The sequence below is a fragment of the Mirounga angustirostris genome, unplaced genomic scaffold, assembly GCF_029215605.1.
Source record: "Mirounga angustirostris isolate CCGP_5_RB_7025 unplaced genomic scaffold, mMirAng1.0.hap1 SCAF_13, whole genome shotgun sequence".
In the NCBI taxonomy this organism is placed as follows: domain Eukaryota; kingdom Metazoa; phylum Chordata; class Mammalia; order Carnivora; family Phocidae; genus Mirounga; species Mirounga angustirostris.
The window spans coordinates 82,836,544-82,859,085 of record NW_026991721.1 but is presented as its reverse complement, the minus strand read 5'-3'; the positions used below and the strand labels follow the sequence as shown (position 1 = coordinate 82,859,085).

At 44.4% G+C, this 22,542-nt stretch overlaps 1 protein-coding gene across 3 annotated transcripts in view; it reads left to right on the top strand.

The window, feature by feature from the left end:
* The window catches only part of NTM (neurotrimin), a 409,148-nt gene that overhangs the window by 225,982 nt on the left and 160,624 nt on the right, over positions 1-22,542 (top strand). For all 3 annotated transcript variants that reach the window (XM_064577214.1, XM_045894684.3, XM_045894683.3), the window contains exon 2: positions 7,782-8,014. In XM_064577214.1, coding sequence (XP_064433284.1) covers positions 7,782-8,014 — 233 coding nt within the window. The remainder of the gene's footprint in view (positions 1-7,781; positions 8,015-22,542) is intronic.

Below are 22,542 nucleotides of genomic sequence, written 5' to 3'. Positions count from 1 at the left end.
GAGGAGAGGTAGTGGGGATACAAAATAATATTTAAAATTGACCTTGATAGGGGATAGGAATTTGTCTAACACACAATGAGGAAGGGCATTCCAAATACAGTGTGTTACTGAATCCTACATGCGAACAGAGTGCTCAGGCAACAGTAAGAAGTAGTCCAAAATACACGATACGTGTCTTGCCTAAAGCAGTGGGGGTGGAAGGTGAGATGGGGCTTTGCAGGAGATCATTCGCTGAAGCCCAAGTTTCAAATGGCAGATGAAGTCCAGGGTAAATTTCCACTAACTGTCCCTCAGTACTTCTGGGCTCCCTCGCCTAGAGAATGTTGGTTTTTACCAAGGGGTTTAGGGGACCCTCCTCTATGTTTGGACAATTTGGTATATGTCAGGAAAAGGAATGAGGAAAAAAAAAAAAAAAGCCTCCTGGCTGTTTGGCTTTGGTAACCTAGGGGAAAAAAAGGCTCTATTGCTTTTGTCCATGGTTGTATGACAAGATCAAAATGATGCATCTCCCACATTGCTACATGCGTGTGACACAGCTATTGAGTAAGGAAATGGCTTGTGGGAGCTGTGGCTTAGAAACGTGATATGACCTACTGGGTAGTCCCAAGCCCCCTTTAGCATCTGAGTTAGCATTGGGTTTTTGCCGCCGGCACAAATCAAAATGTTGTGCCATTCATTTCAGACAAGTCATGGCCCACCTAGCTCAGCCGTTTGTTTTGAGATGGTGCTACTTTATTTGACCTGGAAAGGAAGGACAGATGGATAGGTGTGCTTATGGAGAACACTTCTTAGAGGTCCACAAAGCCAAGCCTTCTGGAGTTATCTTCAAGACTTTAGAGAAGTAGGAGGTGATAGACTCCACTGTTTTGATGCCCTCAAAGAGTGAGCGTGCATCATTGGAGTTGTGGGCATTTTTTATTGGAAATGCAGGCAGGGTACTTAACCCTCACAGCCTGGGGCTCTTCTGGACACAGGCTCCGTGATCTTTTACTTCTCAGGAGTTTGTGGAAGGTGAGAGATTTTAAACAAAAATTAATCCCTCAACAGATAGTTATTGAATGCTTACTCTGTACTCAACAGGATGTCGTGTAGGGGCACACGAGGAAAGTAAGGCATGGCCCTTGTTTTCAAGAACTTACCCTCTAGTAGTGAAGCAACATCCATGCACGGAAGATGGGAAAGTGGTATATACGATAGACTGTAGAGTCGCATTGTTTGTGGAGTTTCAACTACATGCAAAGCAATGCATTTGCGTGCATGGTTCCATTCAATCTCATTAACCCCATGCAGGAGAAAATGTTATTTCCGTTGCAGATGAGTGCAAAGAAACTCAGAGAGGTTCAGAGGGCTTATTGAGAGGCAATAAGCCCAGACCTGGGACTTTGATCCCAGCAGTCTGAGTTCAGAACTTATCCTCTTGCCCCTGTCTACCTCCTCCCTTAGACCACAGCGACCCGCCAGCAGTGTGAGCTTGCAGGGCGGCGTGTGCACAGCTGGGTTTTACCCCTGGGCCTTTACCCTCTCTTCTAAGACTTCTGCTTCTACCCAGGCATGGTATGGACAGTTTTGTCACCTTCATAACTAAGAAAGATTTCCTAGCATGTATCTGTTTTTCTTTTGAATGTTAAGCAAAAACAGTCGTAGTTGAGGGATTTAAGGCCAGTGTGAACTGAATGTTGTTAGTGTTTTTTGTCTCATTATGATCCAAAACAATTTTATAAATATCAACCTGAGTTTAGACTCTAGTAGGGGCAAAATTAGCAACCCCACTAGGGAAGCCTTCTGCAATAAAGAGCTAAGGTACCAGTGATGTCTGAATTTTCAGCAGGTCGGTGATGAAGCATCACGCTTTGTCTGTTTGTTGGTTTCCCCCCAAGAATAGGTCTGGAAGACGCCCATGCCAACTCCATGGGATTGGGTGGCGGCATTTCTCAGCCATCCACATTGCAATGATTCTCTGTGAAGCTTGCAGGGAGGAGCAGGGCACCAGCCAAACGCTCAGAGGAACCAAATTTAGGGGCAGCTGGAGCATTTCTGTGCAATAAGAGGAGATTGTGACCAGGTGCTGTGAAGGGCGGAAGCTCTTATTTTACTATAGTCTCAAGCGTTGCTTGAGACATGTTGCTTTTCAAAAGCAGTTAAAGGACCATTTGATAGAAGGAATGGTTGGATTACCCACTGTCTGGATCCATTATAGTCCTCAGATCTATAGGCAGGTGTGTTTAAGAAAGGCCAAGCCTGGATTTTTCTCTCTTTCTTCAATAATCCTCTTTATTTCAACACTCTCTTTGTCTGTCCTTAGAAGTTTCCAAGCAGATGCTTTTTCTCTATTTTTCTTCCAATTTCTAGACACACACTCACTGTCTCCCTCTCTTTCTCATTTCCTTCCAGATCCAAAAGTAGCTTGAGGCCCTGAGTTCATACTTTTATGGTTTTATCTCTGCAACCCCTCATCCTGGGCTTGCTTAATCATTTTTTCCTATTCCTCAATGTATAAATGCAGCAAGTAAAATAAAGCCACTATTCATCAGCAAGAGTTGAAGGAGATAGAGGGCTGCATTTTTAGAGCTTTGGCACAATTGGTGTAGCTGCAGAAAATGACAGGTGCAACAGCTTTCTCTGCTGTACACTGTGCTCAGGTGCGAGGTCCAGCATGGGCATGTGTGGCTGGTCTTCTTCTGGTCAACTACACATGAACCTTTTCATCATTAAAGAAAATACATTGCCGATCCATGCAGGCTGCACACCCTGGATGATCTCTGTTCAAATAGACCAGGCTTGCTCTCTTTAAGAAGAAATTTCTCCAAGGAGCAAGGTGCAGACAGACGTACAGACTGATAAGAGCACTGCGGCTCATCAGTGAAATGATAAACAAGCATCTCTAATAGGCTCTATCTGTCTGTCTGGATTCTGCCAGGATATTGCGTAGGTCAGTCCATGGGCTGTCCATGGGGACCACACATGGGAGGAGTTCCACAGACCTGATGGGAAGGGAAGGCCATTCACACAAATGCTGAAGGCTGATGGCCACTGGCCAGAGGGCTGGAGGATGGACGCGAGAGCAGCACTGTGGCTGGAGGACAGGAGGCTTTCAGAGTGGAGAGATGTTTGGAGTTGGAGAATTGGGAGTTCCAGGGCTCAATCCAGAAGGCTTAGGTCTGCAAAGGTTGTTTCTCTTTGTATGTCTGGCAGTATGGGTGGAGAGGATGCTTGGATTGGGAGCTTAGTGTTTCTCAGGAATTCCGGAAAAAGGTGAGAGGCGCGGCACGTGGGTGGCTCAGTCGGTTGAGCATCCCACTCTTGATTTCAGCTCAGATCATGATCTCAGGGTCATGAGACTGAACCCTGTGTTGGGCTCCACACTCACTGGGGAGTCAGCTTGAGATTCTCTCCCCCCCTCTCCCTCTGCCCATCCCTCGGCTTGCTCTCTCCCTCTCAAATAAATAAATAAATCTTAAAAAAAAAAAAAAGGTGAGAGGATTTCAAGGTTTGGGCAGGGCACTTTCAACTCTTTCTGTCTCTCCTTCCCCCTTGCTGGCCTGTCTCGTCCTGACCTGTGACTATTTCCTGATGACAAGTGGCCATCACCAGCTGTACTTGCCTGGATTAGGGAGAGTTGAGTTTGAAGTCTTCCTTACTTCCCATTTAATCATACAGTCAATTACCTTCCTGAAGGACATGAAGTACCATGGTGTGTTTGAGGAGTCATTTTGTAGAATTATGTTAAGGGCCATCTCTGCAAAAAAGGGAGCCTGTTGAAGGAATTTCCCACCCCAATCTTCTACCAACTCCCCACCAACCAGGGCATTCTGAGGGAACAGTTATGCTTGCTTTTACTTTTTTTTTTTTTTAACCTGGGAGAATTGTCTCTTCTGCATTGTTGTGGAAACTCGATAAATGAGACAGATAGATGGGGACAGGTATGAGGAGGTGACAGTAGTTGGCTGCCAAGTTACCTTTGTGATCCATCTCTGCAGAAGCCGGCGGTAATGCCGTGGAGACTCAGCAAGACTGATATCCAGCAGTGACAGTTTGGACATCTAAACATGACCTTGGATGTGCCCAAAACCACAGCTGAAGCTATGCCAGCTTCTCAGTGTAGTATATCATAGGGGCCGCATAACCGGGTTGGAAATTGTCTGCGTTCGCAGCGTTGGCGTATCTGCAAATGAACATCTTTGGCCCTAGAAGCATGGCGCAGAGCATTGAGACTACTTTGTTGCAGTCAGTTCCCAGTAATTAGACACTCACAGAAAGCCCAGGACAGTCCTCTCGGATTCATCAAGAGGCTGAGATACCCCCACCGTGGGCATCAAAAACAATTATTCAAGCCTTGTAGAGGGTGTTGATCAGAACTTCCTGCACCACGGCTGGCCATTCCCCTGGTGTCTGGCTCCTTTTTAGCTGCTGGGGGAGCACATAGCTGGGCTTCAGCTCTGGCTTCCCAAAACATACCAATTACAAGGAAGTTCTCTTCCGTAAAGTAATGGAAAACTATTTCAAACAAGGGTCATTTCCTAGTGCCCGCTCGCTCTGTAGCTCTCATTTCACCAGAAACCAGATGTCTAAATTAATGGATTTCAGGATGTGGTCTCCAGATCAGGGAGGGGCCAGCAATCCATACTTTATCAGGGCTTCCAGATGATTCTGACGCACACTGAATTTAAATGTTGGAGGCCGTTGGGGAGGGCTTATAAGGACATTCAAAAACACTGAATTTGAAACAAAATAAAATAAAGCTGGATCTGAATCCTGACTCTGCCATTTAATATCACAGTGATTCTAATCAATTTGGGTATTTTTTTCAATTTGGATATTTTTTAACTTGATTTAACTCCCATCTGTAAACTGGCATTAATAAGTGAACCCACATTTCTGAGATGGTAATGTAGTCTATATAATAGGCTTGTGTAGCACCAAGCATACAATAAGATGTGTTCAATAAACATTAGCCATGAATATGAATTTCATAGTTTCTCTGCTGGGATCCAAGCAAAATTTATTTTTTAAGGATTTACTTATTTATTTATTTTAGAGAGAGGGAGAGAGAGAGTGAGAGCAAGTGGGGGAGAGTGGGGAGGGGCCAAGCAGAAGAGAAAGAATCTTAAACAGGCTCCGCGCTCAGCGCTGAGCCTGAAGTAGGGTTCGATCTCACGACCCTGAGATCATGACCTGAGCCGAAATCAAGAGTCGAGTGCTCAACCAACTGAGCCACGCAGGTATCCCCCAAGCACAATTTAGAGCAGGGACCACCCTTAAGGTAATTAAGACAAATAACATTTACCAATGTGTTACTAGTAAAGTATGCTCTGGAGTGTGTTGTTCTTCAGGGATTTCAAACCACTGTGGTTCAAAGTCCACATTCCAGGTGAGGCAGCCTGAGAGGAGGAACATTAGGGAAGTCTGTGAGGAACCTAAGGGAAGGAATGGCATCAGGTGCTTCCTCTGTTGGCTGTACTTCTCTACTCTCATTCACTCTCAGAAGATTCTGGGTATTGTCATCAAAGCCAGAGGCAGTCTTGAAGTACATTCTAGACCAGCCCAAACTTTGCATGTACTCTAGTTACCTAGAGATACTATTAAAATGCACATTCTAATTCATTGCATCTGAGATAGGGCCAGAGTTTCTTCATTTCTACCAGGCTACCATAGGATGGTGATCTGCTGGTTTTCTGACCACACTTCCACATAGTGAGGTGCTAGCTCAGTGCTTCCCCACCCTTAAGGTTCATATGTTTCACCTCTAGATTTATGTTACTCAAGGAATGGTCTAGAGTCAGCAACATTGGCGTCACTTGAGAGCCTACTACAAGTGCAGACTCTCAGGACCCACCCCAGACCTACCAAATCAGTGCATGCATCTTAATAAGATTCCCAAGAAGCGTTAAGCACGATAAAGTCCAAGATCCGCCAGAGTATATATTTTTTCACAGAGCCCTGCACTCAGAAGGATCCTGCACATGGTTAAATGCTCTCCTTTCAATATCTTGAAATTCTTAACAATTCATGAACAATAAGCTCTGCCTTTTCATTATATACTGAGCCCCCCAAATTATGTAGCTGATCCCAGACAAACAGCTCTGCACCAGTGTTTTTCAAACTTTGGTAGGTCTATGACCCAAATGGGCTATTGTTAGAAATTCTTATTTCTGGATACCCAAAGACTAAATCAGTAAGATAGGAGGTGAGACTAAACACCTATAACAAACCCCTCATGAGATTCTGATGCAAGTGGCCCATTCCCTTGATCTTTCCCTAGTAAAGTCATTTCCATCCTGCATTGTCCGGGAAACACAATGAACAGCACAGAACTTGCTGGACACCAGAGCAAAGGTGTTTCTGGTGGAGCAGCTTTCCCTACAGGCATTCTCAGCAAGGCTCCCCACCTGTGCCTGAGTGGCCCTGCAGTGATCCTGTGACATTTACACAAGTACAAGCGGAAAGAAGGCACGATACAGGATATCTCATCTTGAGAGGGACCGCCCGGGGAAGCTGGTGTGCTCAGCGGCAGTTCTTATGTTTTTTATTGTCACAGACCATTTTGAGAACTCAGCAGGGTCAGTCATCCCTCCCACTGAAAAATCCTCCTTTGCACATTCTGAGGAGCGCACGGGACCAGGAATTAGACAGATGTCCTGGCTGAGATATCTGTCACTTCCCAGTCACCAGACAATTCCAAATGGTGGAGTCCTGATCTTTAAAGCAGAGAATGGGTAAGATCATCTACTTCACAGATTTGCTGCAAGAATCAAAAGAGACAGTGTGGATGTAAAAGCATTTTGTACACTGCAAAAGAATGTATAAATTTGAGGCATCGTTATACACACTGAGCTACATTGCTATTTCCAGCATTATAGTTAGGATCAGGACACTGTTTGTGAATTTCGCCTAAGGCCATAGAACATATTTGGTGTATTGAGAGAGGGAAATGAATACAGACAGAGATGTGATTAGGACTTGGCGAGAGAAGCTGGGAGATTTGAAAGTGTAAGGAAAGAGAAGGGAGCTTCCACAATTTGGGGACTCCAGATGCAAAAATAAAAAAGACAAAATCTATTTTTACACGTGCAACCAGTTTTGAGATTTTGGAAAATGCCTTTAGTCTCTCAGTAATTGAACATTTCTGCCCCCGGGTATAATGAAGATAAATAGCAATGGTGGTGGTCCATATTTAGTTTTGACTTCAGAAGCCTTCTGTTAGAATTCGCTATTCTGAGATAATGTTTAGTAGTTAAAATCTGGGTCTCTCTGATCTAGCACATATTATTTGTGTGGCTTGGGAGAAACCTTAGTTTCTTTGTTCTTCTGTTCCTTTAACCAACAGAACCTTGCTCATAGGGCTGTTATAAGTACTGGATGACTTAGTACTCCCCAAATACCTACAGCATGGGAATCCTCGTGCAAAGGGAAAGCTGATGGTGCTCTGAGGGTCTAGCCATTCTGGGTCTGAAAGATGCCTCCAGTTATAACTATTGAATAGTTATGATGATGGGAGTAGTCCTTTGCTCAGGTGGTTTCAGGGGCACTGAACTGCTCAGGACCCAGAAGTCTCAGCCAGAGCTCTGAGGCTCTAATCCCACAAGATTTCTGCTGCCCAGTTCCAGAAAGTGCCACACATGACAATCAAACAGGAAATGTATGTGTGTACATTGGGGCTGGTGGAGGGAGTGTGAAGGCAGGGCATGGTGACAAGTCAAACTAGCGTTGCCAAGAAGACCTGATTCTGATGGTCCCCACTTCCTCTCTGGTTCCTGGACTTACTCGTCTTGTTTTCCCTCCAGGTGCACGATTGACAACCGGGTCACCCGGGTAGCCTGGCTAAACCGCAGCACCATCCTCTACGCTGGGAATGACAAGTGGTGCCTGGACCCACGCGTGGTCCTCCTGAGCAACACCCAAACCCAGTACAGCATCGAGATCCAGAATGTGGATGTGTATGATGAGGGCCCGTATACCTGCTCTGTGCAGACGGACAACCACCCAAAGACCTCGAGGGTCCACCTCATTGTGCAAGGTAGGCGGGGCTTGGCTGGACGGTCTGGGCGGGTGGCTGGGAGAGCCCATGTCGAACACTTTTCCTGTGATCCTCAGCAGAGATGAGTTCTGTTTGTCCATCCGGCCAGGACAACAAGACAACTAATTGTCATTTTGCTGTTAGAAGCTGAATTTTGAAATAAGTTTTCCTGTTGAATAAGACTAGGATTTTTTTTGTTTTGTTTTTGTTCCAATAATATATTTTCTCAGAAAATTATCTTCTAATTATTGCTTTCCTTGGCTTTTTTCTCCTCTTAAGATTTTTCTTTTTTTTTAGGTTCCATCCAGTTCTAAGCTTGTTTTATTTTAAGACCCATGTTTTAGCTTTTCTAGCACTACACACACGCCATGCCCTCCCACAGCCTTCAAAGAAAGCAGAGCCCATCACAGATGCTCTCAACGCCCACCTGGGACACACCCTTCACAGCCACCCGCACTATCTCCAGCTTGCGTGCGTCTCTCATCTCCCAGCCCTGGGTTTCGGATGCCACTTCTCCCTTTTAATAACCTGCGTCTGATTCTCCGTGTTTGATGGCACCCCAGGTTCCTGCCCCCTCTTTCTGCATCCCTCACCCCCAGCTTTTGAGGCCTGTGTATTGGTTTTGGTTTTGTGTCTCCCTTTGTTCTGCCCTGTCCATGTTTCACAGGCCCTGGGGATGGTGCTAGCCTGTTCCCCGCGAAGCAGAACTGGCCCCAGGACATTCAAACAACACTTTACCATGGTGGACAGTTCCTAATTAGGGAGGAAGAGCCCAGAACCAGACTTGGCCGCATTCGGGCTGTGAGACCTGGATCAAGTTACTGACTGGGCTTCGGGGTTCCCTTCTGTAAAACAGAGTCACTGATGTGACGAGCTTGCTAAATTTTACATGACACTTAGAAGCCGGCCTGGCTCCTACAGAGCTGTCTAAGTGTTGGCCATCAATATTTTTTTAATACTGTTACTACTTTTTAGCTTTTTAAAATTCTTTTACAGTGGACCAAATACCTCATTTTATTATCTCAGAAGCTTAAGCCCAGGGTAGCGAGTGGAGCCTGTCTCCTCTCCTGGGGTCTCTTTCACAGCCTGATTCCCAGTTCCCTTCATCCAGCTGAACGGTATCTAGGGCAGGAAGCTCCTCCAGCGGAGGCTCCTTCGGCCACCCCTCCTTGTCAGGGCACCCAAGGAAAAGGGATGGGCTTGTCAGATGCTTGGCTAGAGAAACAAGGGCAGGAAAGTGGCTGGAGAAGGAAGGCTGGGGAAGGGTGAGATGAGGTGAGCGGGGATGAGACACATCACAGCAAGGGAACTGTGGCCCTCGCTCTGAGCAGGGACCACAGGGACATCTGAGCCCCTCAGTGCTGGGCCAGAGTTTGGCCACACCGTGTGGTTCTTATTTCTTTTTCTCACTCCTCTGAAATTATGATGGCTTTTTCTATTAATTGGTTCTATAAATGAATATTTTTCAAACTGCTGGATACAAACAACATTTTTTAAAGGAGATGGGATTGCATAGAAGGTATCAGCATATTACAAACAGCAGAATAAGTATCATTCCATAAGACTTTTGTTTCAGGATATGTAAGTTTTTGATGTAAAATACATTTTTGAGGGGGCCTGGTGGGTCGGTCAGTCCGACTCTCAATCTCAGCTCAGGTCTTGATCTCAACGTCGTGACTTCAAGCCCCACATTGGGCCCCATGCCAGGCATGGGGCCTACTTAAAAAAATATATATATATCAATCAATCAATCAAAATACATTTTTTTATGGTGGATAGTTGACCGAAAAATAGTTTGAGGACGCTCCAGTGGCACCATCTGTAATCTCTACCAGGGGCTGCTTCTGAAGCCGTCCCCATTGCTCCTTTCACGCCCCGAACTGCACACACTTATTGTCGAGAGCAGGATACCCTGAACTGACAAAGAGAAGTTAGCAAATGCTCACTAGTACAGATACTCACTTTAGGAAGCAGGACCTTTCTGGAACTGGAATATGGAAGGTATAGTGGAAAATGCTGAAACCTCCCTGAAAATAAGGACCATGCTTTTGTCATTTTTTTTTTTCTTAAGCTCTCCCCTCCCAACACACACACCCACACACCCACACATTCCTGCCCTAAGTACCTGGGAGAGTGCCTGATCCAAAGTACACATTTAATAAATGCTTACTGAAGCAAATGGCTGGAATTATAGTCCAGAGGTCTTACACAGGCTCCAGGAGGGGAAGTGGAGCACATGTGGGGGTAGAGACGTGGGAGGGGTGAAGCAAGGGGGTCTACATCAATCTTTGCTCATGTCCAAGCTAATGGAAAATGTCTAATCCCCAGCTAGGTGTTTACATCTGTGACTTGGCTAGGTGGCCTCTTAGCATGACACACCACCTCAAGTATTGGAATCTCATCTTGGGCTAATTTTCGAATGCTGATGGGTGTATTGATCTGGAAACAAGCTAGGCTAAAAAAGGCACTGGTCTTGTACACAGACTCAGTCCAAGCTAATCCGCTGTCGATATGCCTGGGCCAAGCATTATTGACACTTTAATGAATAGTGAACCGTAGTTTTTCAGAGCCAAACTTTCCCCCCTCTTAAAAGCAATCAGACAAACTAAATAGAGCCAGACTCCCCCATTTCTGTATTGGAAAGATGATACATCACCATCCAGCATTAAAAAAAAAAAGAAATATATTTATCTTGGGATCATTTATTGTACTGAACATAAACCCTAATTCCCCTAGCAGGAGCTGACTGTCTGGATTTTGTTGAAGTTGCTATTCAACCCTGAACACAACGCTGCTGGAATGAAAGTCAGACATATTAAGTTTTCAAAATGGTATTACAATCATTAAACACTCATAGACATATACTTGCACGCACACACACATGCACACATGCACAATAGCAGAAAGAACGGAACCAATAGTCTGCCCCTGAGTATGTGTATTTATACATATGTAGTCAGCTTTACATACAAATAAACCCACGCAGAAGGAAGGTAATCACACTTTCATAGTATCATGTGAGCTGCTTAAGGGAGAGATTATGTCTTTCCTCTTGTTATCAAAATACCCTTTGTACCCCCACTAGTTCTTTGTTCTGGATCTTCTCCATGGTTGTGAAGGAGTATCTTTAGTTCTCGCAAGCAGCTGGGATGCCACCTTTGCATCTGCCTGAGAATCAGACCTTCGGCCCTTTGTTCATGTACTTATTGGGGCTTCATTCCTTCATAGGAGGAATAATCACTGACAAACAACTCTGGCTACTAGTACTTTGGCCAACTGCTTAGCACACGGAGATGAATAAAAAAGCTGCCTTTGAAGAGTTAGTTCCCATTCGTGTGCAGATGGACTTCTATAATGTTAGTCCAAGTCATGCCCAAGAATTCATTTCTGGAAGTGTAATTACTTTGGCTGAATCCTTCTAGGACTGCCCCCGCTGGACACTCCTGGAAAAACCTGCGACGTGGGGCCCCTTACCTGCATGTTTTCTGATTATACATTTTAATAGAATTCAGAAATGACTTGTACAGAAATCAGACTGGTCTTTTTATGTGGCAGTGGTCCTGAGCACGAGGCTGTCCCTGAGCTCAAGAACAGAGGTGAAGGGCTAGGGGCCTTTCCTTGGTTCATGCTTTCCAGAGCTTCAGCTGTACACATCATCTCCGGTCCTTCCAATTCTCAGAACAGCCTTTCACTGGTGGCAAGTTCTAGATATGTTTTTTCTTTAAAAGATAGCTCTGGGGCTACCTAAATTCTCCTAAATCTTCCCCAGGCTGATGGGGGTGGGGGTGGGTTCCGAAGGTCCTGGCAGGGCTGGTCAAGTGGCTGGAATGTGGAAACATGGACTGGGTTAGTCTAGCCTGGGCTGCAGAGGAGAACCCCTGCAGTGGGCAGCATAGGGATGGAGGAGCAATAGTAAGTGGAGCCATGGGGACCACCAGGCAGAGTAAGGGTGAGTGTCAAACCACAGAGATCTCAGTCTCCATGGCTCAGAATGTTAGACCAGCCTGCCAGGAGAAGGTGACAGTTCTCCTGATTTGTATTGTCCAGGGTCAACATGGAGGGACATGCAGACTTGTGGCTGCAGGCACTGAGCCCAGGTGACCACGTGGAACAAGTCTTCTAGACAAGCCAGGAGTAAGGGACAGCTTTGACAAAGAGAGTGGCAGTGTGGGAGGAGGAAGAGGGGAAAGACGGCTGGGGCTAGTGGTGGGAAGGGGAGAGGACAGGAGAACTGAGTGAGGTACCTACTCACCACAGTGGCTATTGAAAATTAAATGAGCTAAAACCAAATAAAATTTAAAATTTACTTCTTCAGTCACACTAGCTACATTTCAGGTGCTTCTGTAGCCACATATGACCAGTGGCTACTTTATTAGCCAGGAGTGAAATGGAATATTCTTTCGTCTTAGAAAGTTCCTTTGGGCATTGCTGTATATGAGTACCATTATGGGCCAGTGCGTGTAAAAGCAAGAGTGAGTTTCATTAACGTAAGGGGTCAAGCGTGGTATGGAAAAGAGAATGCAGTTTTGGAGACAAGGAGGAAATAAGAAAAGACACAAGTCTTTTAAAAACAAGAGGATTACTACAAAGATAAAGGGCTAGAGTTCTTCTGTTAGCTAATAAGGCAGAGAAGAAAGGCCAGAGTGTGAAGATGTATGCAAAGGAAAATAGAATTTGGAGGTTGGTTACATGTGGATGTGGAGGGGGTAGGGAGCACATCAGGACATTGAGATTTTACCTGAGCGTTCTGGAACAAGTTGGCACTAACTCATCTAAAGCATCATGCACTAAAGCATCGTGTGGCAGCGTCATGACGCACCTCAGATCCTTGGACTTCTTAATTTTTGGATGCCTTGAATACTCCCTTCAAAAGGAGTTTGTGGAAAGTAAGAAATACCACCCATGTATTTTCACACCCACTTAGGCAGCCAGAACACAATCTTTTAGGCCAGTGTGAGAGAGATCCATTTTAGATTTATTGAAATATGGGTCTAATGATTTCCATCCCTTTGACCTTAGGGTGTTCTGCTTTGTGAATATAATTAATAAGTGGCTGCTTCTGGAGTCCAGCTGCATATTTTAACTCTATTCCTCTTGATTCTGCTGCTTCTCAGGGTATCTAAAATGGCTGTACCTCTTTCTCCACGGCTTTTTGGAAGACAATGTCTTGTGGAGAGCTCAGAGTGTATAAAACATCTTGTGAGACTGAATAGTTTGCTAAATTAAGGGCAACGTGGAAACCCTCTCAAAGCCCTCATGGTCTTGCAAGTGCCCTTGTGTGATGGGAGAGCATAGCTTCCTGGTGGTCCACAGAACATTAGCGAATGTCCTTCTCATCCAGGCACAGAGTCCTGGGTGTTATACCTGAGGGGCTTTAATCTCACTCAGAGACACGTTTGCATGATAGCAAATGTTCGTATACAGTGCTCTTAAAACAGGGATATTAGTGTAATAGCAATAATAATAAAAATAATAATAATTAACAGAGCTTTTGGTTTTCCAGGCTCTATCTAGGTCTCTCTTTTGTCATTGGAGTATCTAATCACCCCCTCCCTTTTGTTTGGTGTAAATGAGTTTTCCAGTTTCTTCCTAAGCAGAATTAATCTGAAAATCCCTGCTATTGTTTGATAGTTAATTACCTGTCTTTTGGAGTCAAACAGCTCCAAAGCTCATGAAAGGGAGGAGACACTAATGCCTCTGGAATGGGGCAGGAATGAGAGAAAGAAGGCGGGGTATCGCTGTCATTCCCTGTGTCAGAGGAATTCGAGAGAGAAAGGGCCTAGGCCAGGGAGATAGTCAGTGCGGCCTGGTGACTTGCAAACAATGGAGCTTTGGCTCCATCCAGCCCTTCATTTACCTTTTACTGTCTTTGTGTTCCGAGACCTCTCTTCTTACCCGCCTGATCTGTATAATCGTGTTCCTTTCCAATCCTGAATAATTAATTGACCTTGTCAAACTAAACTTATTATTATGATTAAGGGGACAGGAACAATAACTTTTAATTTCTGGACACCTACAGCCCGTAGACCCCCCCTTCCACTCAGCCTGTACAAGAGGGAATTTGAAACACAAGATATCGAAGGGAATAATGTGCTCTAATCCTTACATTGAGAGCAAAGATTTCTGTCTCTGCAGCCACATCACCTAGAAAGCAACGTGCCCTCCTAGCGCTGCAAGGCTCCCGTAGCGTTGAGAAGACCTTTGTACCAACTAATTTCCATTCAAGCTACAGCTTGCTGAGCTTGTACTAGAGGGAAACGTCACCATCCGGTTCTAAATCAACAGAAGTCACCTTCTGAGTACATCTGTGCTCTTCGGGTTTCCATAGCCTGTGTGACAGTAGGTCAAATTTGCCACCCCAAACTGCTTTCCAAATTATCTTTCCTCTCCCGGCCCCGCTCAAGAAATAGATGAACATGCACATTCAGTCTGATAGTAAGACAGTGCATCTGAATTTGACAGAACTTTCAAAAAGTCAGGAAATTAAATCCCACTACAAAATTAGAGTGATCCTCAAAGCACCCTGGAGAATGACAAGGAAGTAGGGCATTTTACCTGAAATTGATTTATAGAATTTAGACAGCATGCAGATGAAGCATTTCCGTTCTAACTGGTGAGTTTTAAATTTCTCTGCGCAGTGCCTGACAATGGAGGGGCTGAAGAGTCTCTTAGACTAAAGGAATCTGAGAAAATTGCTGTAATGAAAGTCATAGTGGTCTAATAATGGTATTTTCTCTGCCTTCTGGGGTGTCTGGGAGGATCCCTCATGTTTTATAAGCAGTTTGGAAGACTTGACCTCTGCTTCCCATGCTTCCTGATCACAACAGTAAGTAACAACAGGGTGGCCCTGGCCAACCCCCTCCTACCACTTAAGGCTCTAAAGAAGCAGAAAGTCCAGGTGACCCAACCCTATTGCTTCACCGAAAACACAGGAGTCAGGCAGCATCCCTCCAGGTTAGAAGTTCGGGCTCCCAAAGGAGGGTCTTTAAGCGACCACAGAATTCTTATCCCTGAGGTGGTTTTCCCTGGGGAGTCTGAGCCACCTCCAATTGGAATAGCATAGTGACTCTGATTCCTCCCAGGTATTGCATACCCCCACGGCCTCCAAATAAGACCTGTTTTCCTTTTGTCTGGGGGAGAAGGGCAAATATCAGATCCTGAATAAGTTGTCCTTCCAAGATGCATTCCTATAGATTCTATTCCCATATCAGAAACTCCCTGTAGATTATCCAAGTGGAACTTCAAACAGATAGTCTTAATTAAGGATGGCGCGATTCTCTTTATGGCCTCCCAACCCACTGGTATGGCTCTGACTAATCCCAGAATATGTTTACAAAAGCCCTCTTACTACATCCCTAGAGGTTTCAGTGGGCCTCCCCTGTAGGTGATGTATAAAATGTTAGCAAGGCCAGCACTATGGATCTGAATACCATGATTTTGCTAGAGGACCCTTAGGTACTCAAAAGACTTAAAAGCCTCTGATAATTCTTCTGTTTTTTGTTTGTTTTGTTTGGTTCTTTTTTTTTTTTTTTTTTTTTGGTGGGTCTTTTTTCGCTAAAATTAAAATACCTAGCTTTTTTAGGGCATGGAGAGAAATGGGTGACTGTATCTCTCAGTCTATCTGTTGTTGGATTGAGAAATCTCACCTGAAACCTTTCAATTCCATCGAACAGTATTTTGACGTCAGGCACTAGGGACACAAAGTTTCAGATGGAGTTCCTACCCCATCTAGCAGAAGGCATTCATATACTTACAAATAGCTCTCTAATACGGTAACAGGGGTTGAGATGCTCCTATATATAAATGCCATTAATATACCGAAAGGGAGCAATTGAATTTATCTGTAAGACTAGGCAAAACTGCATGATTACATTTCACCAACCCCCTCAACAGTGAATAGGAATTTTTAGGTCTGGAGAGAAGGCATTCTGGTGGGAGTGACAGGTACAAAGGTTGGCATTCTGAGGATGCATGATACGTTGGAGGAAGAGTGACGACACTAAGGTGGTCACAGGACAGGGTTCCTCTGGTGAAGTCACCGAGCGTATGGCCAGAAAGCTAGTTTGCACATAGGTAGTAGATGGCCTGTGTGCCTTGGAAAGGAGCACAATGAGAAGCGGCAGGCCTTGGAGTCCTGCAGGTTTTCAAAATGGGCTAAGTTTTCCTTGATGTTTATAAGAACATCACTTCTCTTCCTCAAAGAAAGTTTCATTAGGTTGTTCTGGCAAAGGACAAATATATAGAAGTCTATCAGTAGAATAGAAAATGAAAACCTTGGTAGGAAGAGGGAAGTATTGGAAGGAAAGAATATAGCCAAACCCAACTGGTTCTATGTCCCTTGTATGGTAAAGATGCAAAGGGGATAGATTGCTAAAGACTCTTCTTCCACCAAGTCAGTTTTTAAAACCCTAAAATATGTGTTTTATAACCATTGCAGTCACACTATGATTCTTTTTCCATAGGAAAGGTTAAGCTACATTTCCCTGTACATCAGCAAATAGAGTACACAGCCCTGGGACTCATTGTTCTGCCATCGTGGCGATTGTACCAGAGAGAGCAAGGATGCTGGGAGAGATCACGGTGAGCAGGAAGGGGCCCATACCCTTAGGAACTGGGAGACTGACCCATGCCAGCAGCCCCTTCTCACTGGTACCCGATAGCCCACCACATGCCGATGAAGGAGTCTCAGATTTTCAGATGTCTCCAGGCTAATTTAGGTGTCAGTATTTGGCATATATCATAAGACTTCTATTCCTGCTGAACATCATCTATTGTAAATTAGTGTCTTATGTTGGTAAAAATCTAATTGGCTTCTGCTGGAGGTAGGCTCAGTGGTGAAATGCTCCCAGAGTTGCCAGAGCACACAGTTTTTCTTTTGAGAGATCTTCATTTCACATTATTTGAGAAAGAATTTATTGATTTAAAATTAGGACAGTTTAATTTGGTGGCATGTTTTCTTTATGTCTCAATTATATATTCATGTCTTTGTGGTAAACTCAGCTGGTGGGGGGATTAAGAATTCAAAATAGAGGATTTTCGCTTGGCAAATAGTGCTTTCTACTGTGATTAATTGGGAGTCTGCACAATGAACCCAGTGTTGGCTCCATTGGGGATTGAATAGCTTAGTAGGAAGAAGGAAATTTCAGGATTTAGGAGTCCTGAATTCCAGTCCAAATGTTGACAATAAGTACCTGGAATAATGACCTACTTGTTTAATTTCAGATTTGATGCACTTTATAGGAATGTTTCGATATATCACATAATCCAGTTTGGAGAAAGATACCAAATAAAAGGATGCCTAACACCATTACTAATTAAAAATCCTTCATTTTTGTAACTGTTTATCAGTAGTAAATGCTGCCAGGCTCTCCTGTCCGTTTGTCTTGTTTGGACTCCTTTAAATAGACCCACTCCTCTGTTTCAGCGATACACCCACGTTCTGTTACTGGTGTGGGTCCTCATTCCCAAGAACCTGTCTGGATTATATACACTTTCCCCTCCTGGTTCCTTCCTTTGAACCCTAGTTTTCCTAGTTATCTGACCTTCTGGCCTGGTGATGTTCCTCCGCTCTCTAGCCATCATCCCCTTTGTTGTCATAATTCCGATTGGACTTGTTTTACGGTGGTCTCATAGTGCTCTGAAACTGGACTTAAGAGAGGGACTGTCATGCTAATGCTGCCCCACACTTAAGGATCCAAGCTGGTCAAGTCCTTTCTTCCTCCCCTGAGAAAGGCAGATCAGACATTTTGGTTTTCTTTTTTCCCTTTCACACATGTAGACCACCATGTGTGAAGTACTGAAATACAGGTTTGGATAGATACAAAGACGAAGGAGACCAGTCCCTCCCATCAGGATATATATGGGGGTGGGGGCAGCAATTAAAGTTTGAAAGGGGGACCACTGGGACAGAGCCATTCACTGGAATGCAAGGACTGAGACCCAGGTGCTTCCCCAGGCTTGAGAGTGAGTATGGGAAGGCCACACAAAGAGAAGACTTTGGAAATGGATGGTCTAGCATTTCAGATCCTGGCTATTAAAATGAAAATAAAATCACTAGTCAGCACACACCCACCCTCTTCACCCACGCTTTCTCTATTCACAGCCAGAGTGATCTTTTCAGACCTGAATCTAATGGGACCTCGAGGACTTAACCTAAGAGAGCCAGTTTTTTTTTTTTTAATTTTTGAAATTTTATTGTTATGTTAGTCACCACACAATACATCATTAGTTTTTGATATGGTGATTCACAATCCATTGTTTTCGTAAAACACCCAGTGCTCCATGCAGTATGTGCCCTCCTTAATACCCATCACCGGGCTAACCAATCCCCCCTCCCCCCTCCCCTCTAAAACCCTGTTTGTTTCTCAGAGTCCATAGTCTCTCATGGTTCATCTCTCCCTCCGATTCCCCACCCCTTCATTTTTCCCTTCCTTTTCCTAATGTCCTCCATGCCAGTTCTTTATCAAGGCCTGTGGGGCCCTGGGATGAGCATCCTCTCCACTCCTGGTTTGCACCATGCTCCTGCCTCCCCATGCTCATTTGATTTTATTTCACTCGTCTTGTTCTTTCTGGTCATGGGCCCTTTCTACGTTCCCTCCTTTCTGCCTTGCTTTCTCTTCCTCTTTTCACTCAGTGAATCCTGTTTATCCTTCAAGCATGAACTTGAACGTCACTTCCTTAGGAATGCTTTCTCAGACCTGCCTGTCTTGCATTAGTTCCTCCCCTCCCCCAGGATTCAGAGCTGTGCTATTCTTTGTGTTTCTTGGCACAGTTATAATTTGACATCTTTGTGTGTGATCACTTGGTTATGTCTGTTTTGCCAGTAGACTGTGAGCCTCCTGAGGGCAAGAGGCCCATCTGTTTTTGCACTCTGTCCCCAATGTCTGGAACTTAGTAGGGGCTCATGGGCTACTGGTTGGACAATGAGTGGATGTGTAAAACTTCTTTTTTTAAAAAATCATTAAGCAAAATGATTCATTGTGTGTTGGGGCTGACTATGGTAGGCTGAATAAAACCACTCAAATACATCAGATTCTAATCCTTGGAATTGTAAATGTCACCTTATATGATGAAATCTTTGCAGATTTGAGGAAGTTAAGTGTTTGAGATGGGGAGATTATCCTGGATTAGCCAGGTAGGTCCTAAATATGGCCACATATATACTCATAAGGGGGGAGTAAAGGGAGATTTGGTACACACACAGAGGAGAAAGCAATGTGAAGATGGATCAGAGAGAGTCAGAGTCACTGGTCTTGAAAACTGGAGAGATGTGGCTATAAGCCAAGGAATGTCAGCAGCCACCAGAAGCTTGAAGAGGTGAAGAAGAACAGGTTCTCCTCTAAAGCATCCAGAGGAAGCATGGCCCTGCTGGCATCTTTACAGATTCTGTCATTCCTTTGATCTGCCCCCCCCCCCCACCCCAGTTGCTTGGCAACTCATGGTAGAATCCACAGTCCTTATTGTGGCCTAAAATGTCCTACAGTGTGTGGCCCCTGGTGTCTCTCTGGCCCCCCCTCCTAAAACTCTCTCTTTGTTAACCTGTCTCCTTGATGTTCTTAGAATCCTCAAGAGGGCAACCATCTCTGGGCCTTATAGCTCCCTATGCTGGCACCCCATGCCAGGTGTCCCTTGGTCCTCTCCTCCCAAAGGTCACCGTACAGGAGAGGCCTCTCTGACCACCTATATGACTTAGAGCTCCCCACCTCCCCCAGTTACTAGCTAGGACCTTTCTGGTATGGTTTCCTTCATGACATAGATCATCTATTGCATTGCATATATTTACATGTTTAAGAGTTGTGCTCTGTTTCACCCCAAGAGAGCACAAGCTCCGTGAGGATCAGGACTTGGCCTGCCTTGTTCACTGTTGTATCCAAGTGCCTAGTACAGGGTTTGGCACATAGTGGGCACTCAGTGAATATCTGTAGGATACATATATGAATGAAAAGTTGAAAACCAGGGCTTTCCATTAAGTGAACTTGATCTACTATTATTATTTTTCCCCAACATTTATTGTGTTTCTTTGTTTGAGTGTGAAAATGTGAACTTTTCTGTTACTTCTATCAAAATGATTCTCAGACCAGGTGCTATTAAGCTAAGTTTAATAGGGTGGCTTTTCTTAGCAAGGTAAAGAGGAGCCTCATGCTCCAGATGGAAGGAATAACACACACAGGTAAGGAATTGAGAGACCCGAGTGTGGGTTGTGGTATACAGCAGGCTGCAGAGAAAGCATGAGTTGTAGCCCCAAATGTCCCCGTGAGGAAAGGACCAACTCTCTGAAAACCCAAGAAGTTCAGATTTCACTATGGAGGGGATGGGGAATCACAGGAAAGTTTGAAGGAAGGAAATTACATGAGTTCTATTTTAGGAAGACTTTTGGCATCAGAATGGGGAATGGATCAGAGGGGGAGTTTTGAGTCAAAGGCACTGGTAGAAAATGAGAACACAGTTTACACCATATTATCCTATGTCCCTGACCTGGAGAGAGTCCCTCTCTCCTTGAGCAGCTAGACAAGTAGCACTTTAGAGCGGCTGGTAGAAGCTGGATGGGTGTGTATGCACAGTGAGAGTGTGCTGGGCTCAGTTTTCTGGATGGTCCTATTCCAGAGACGTGTATTCTTCTCAGTTTGTGGTTGGTTAAGGTTGTAAGTAAAAGGAACTTAACGTTTTCAACTTTGTTAAAGCTTTGGGTTTCCGTATTTACAAATAAGGGAAAAAAAAAAAAAAGATTGCACCATGTTTTGTTTCAGTTTGGAATTCTGAGAATATGGCTTTTGGCTCATTGAAATGAAACCGGATCACCAAAGAGGAGATAAGGTTTACACCAGCCCTTGATGGAACAGTAAAGCTTAAAATAAGACAAGGTAGGAGAGAATCAAGCACCAGGAGGACCTTTTAAACAGGAAAAGATATTTGGGGATAGAATAGCAGGTTCAGAGAACACGAAAACATGAGATACCAAAAACTGCCTGTGAGCCCACCCTGATGTCTGTCTCAGAAGCTCATGAGGAACTTTCTAGGAAAAAAAAGTAATAAGATTGTTGATTCTCCCCAGACCAACTGGACCTGAATCACGCAGGTGGAGGTGTGAGTAGTGAAACTTGTGTAGCAGGGTTTGGAAGTTACAGTCATGACACAGCAGAGCCAAGAGCCAGAGGCAACTGAAAGTCAAATTGAGAACATTTTTTACATAAAATCCTGAATTATGTGCATGCTCGTTAGTAGGAATTGTGTCAATCAGGTGAGTGGGTTTGTTCCATGCTTCTAATTACAGTGTGTCTTTAATCTCCCTGATCTTGTTGCTATATTGTTGTTCAAAGGAACAATCAGAAACAGAGACAGAAAGAAGAGCTATTCACCTAAGTGGGTCAATACAATCTTACCCCATATTTCCCTACCTTTTTTTAAGATAGTTTCTAGGGGTACCTGGGTGGCTCAGCCCATTAAGTGCCTGACTCTTGATATCAGCTCAGGTCTTGATCTCAGGGTTGTGAGTTTGGGCCCCACACTGAGCCCTACACTGGGTGTGGAGCCTACTTAAAAAAAAAAAAAAAAGTTATTAAAGAGTTACTAGATTGTCATCCTTCATCGCTATATCCTAAGACATCTGCAGCCCTCCCTTTTCTCTCTTTAGGCAACATTCAGTCTGTTCAGTACCCAGTAAAGGCATATTCAACCTTCTTCTGGAGCTCAGATGGCTGTTTTTCCCATAGCCAGGATCCACGGGACCTAGAATCAAGTGGTGGAAATGGCAGTGGCACTGCTCACTATCACCCCTAGTGGCCCACCAGCAAAATGTTTGCCACATGTTCCTTCAACTTAAGGATCCGCTGGTCTAGAGACTTTAGTTCCAAAGGGAGGAATGCTTCCATCAGGAAACACAACAATGATTCCATTGAACTGGAAGTTGAGACCACGACCCGGCCACTCTGGGCTCCTCATGCCTCTGAATCAACAGGCAAGGAGGAGAGTTATGGTACTGACCGGGCTAATTGATCCTGACTACCAAGGGAAATTCAAAAATGGAGGCAGGAAGAGTATGTTGAAAATCCAAGAGATCCCTTAGGGCATCTCTTAGTATCATCATGCTCTGTGACTAAGCTAAGGGAAAACCAACAACCCACCCAAGGCACAACTAAGAGAGGGCAGAGTCCAGACTTTCCAGGAATAAGGTGTGGTTACCCTGCCAGGTCAAGAACCATGATGAGCTAAGATGCTGGCTGATGACAAAGGGAATGCAGAGTAGTTAGTAGAAGAAGGTAGTTCTAAATAGCAGCTATAAGCACATGGCCACTTATAGACATGAAGACTCTGTCTTGAGGTTTTCAATAGCTTCTCTCTTTTGTGTTATGTGTACGCATATTAAGCAAACATCTTTGTTTTCTTTCCTCTCTTATTCTCTTATCATGTAACAGAAGATGTATTGACTTTTTGTGAATTTTACATCATAGTGTTTAAGTTACAGGATATCAGGAGAAGAGCAAACATCACTCAAGACCTTTACCTCCTCTTCTAGGGAAGGGATTAGTACA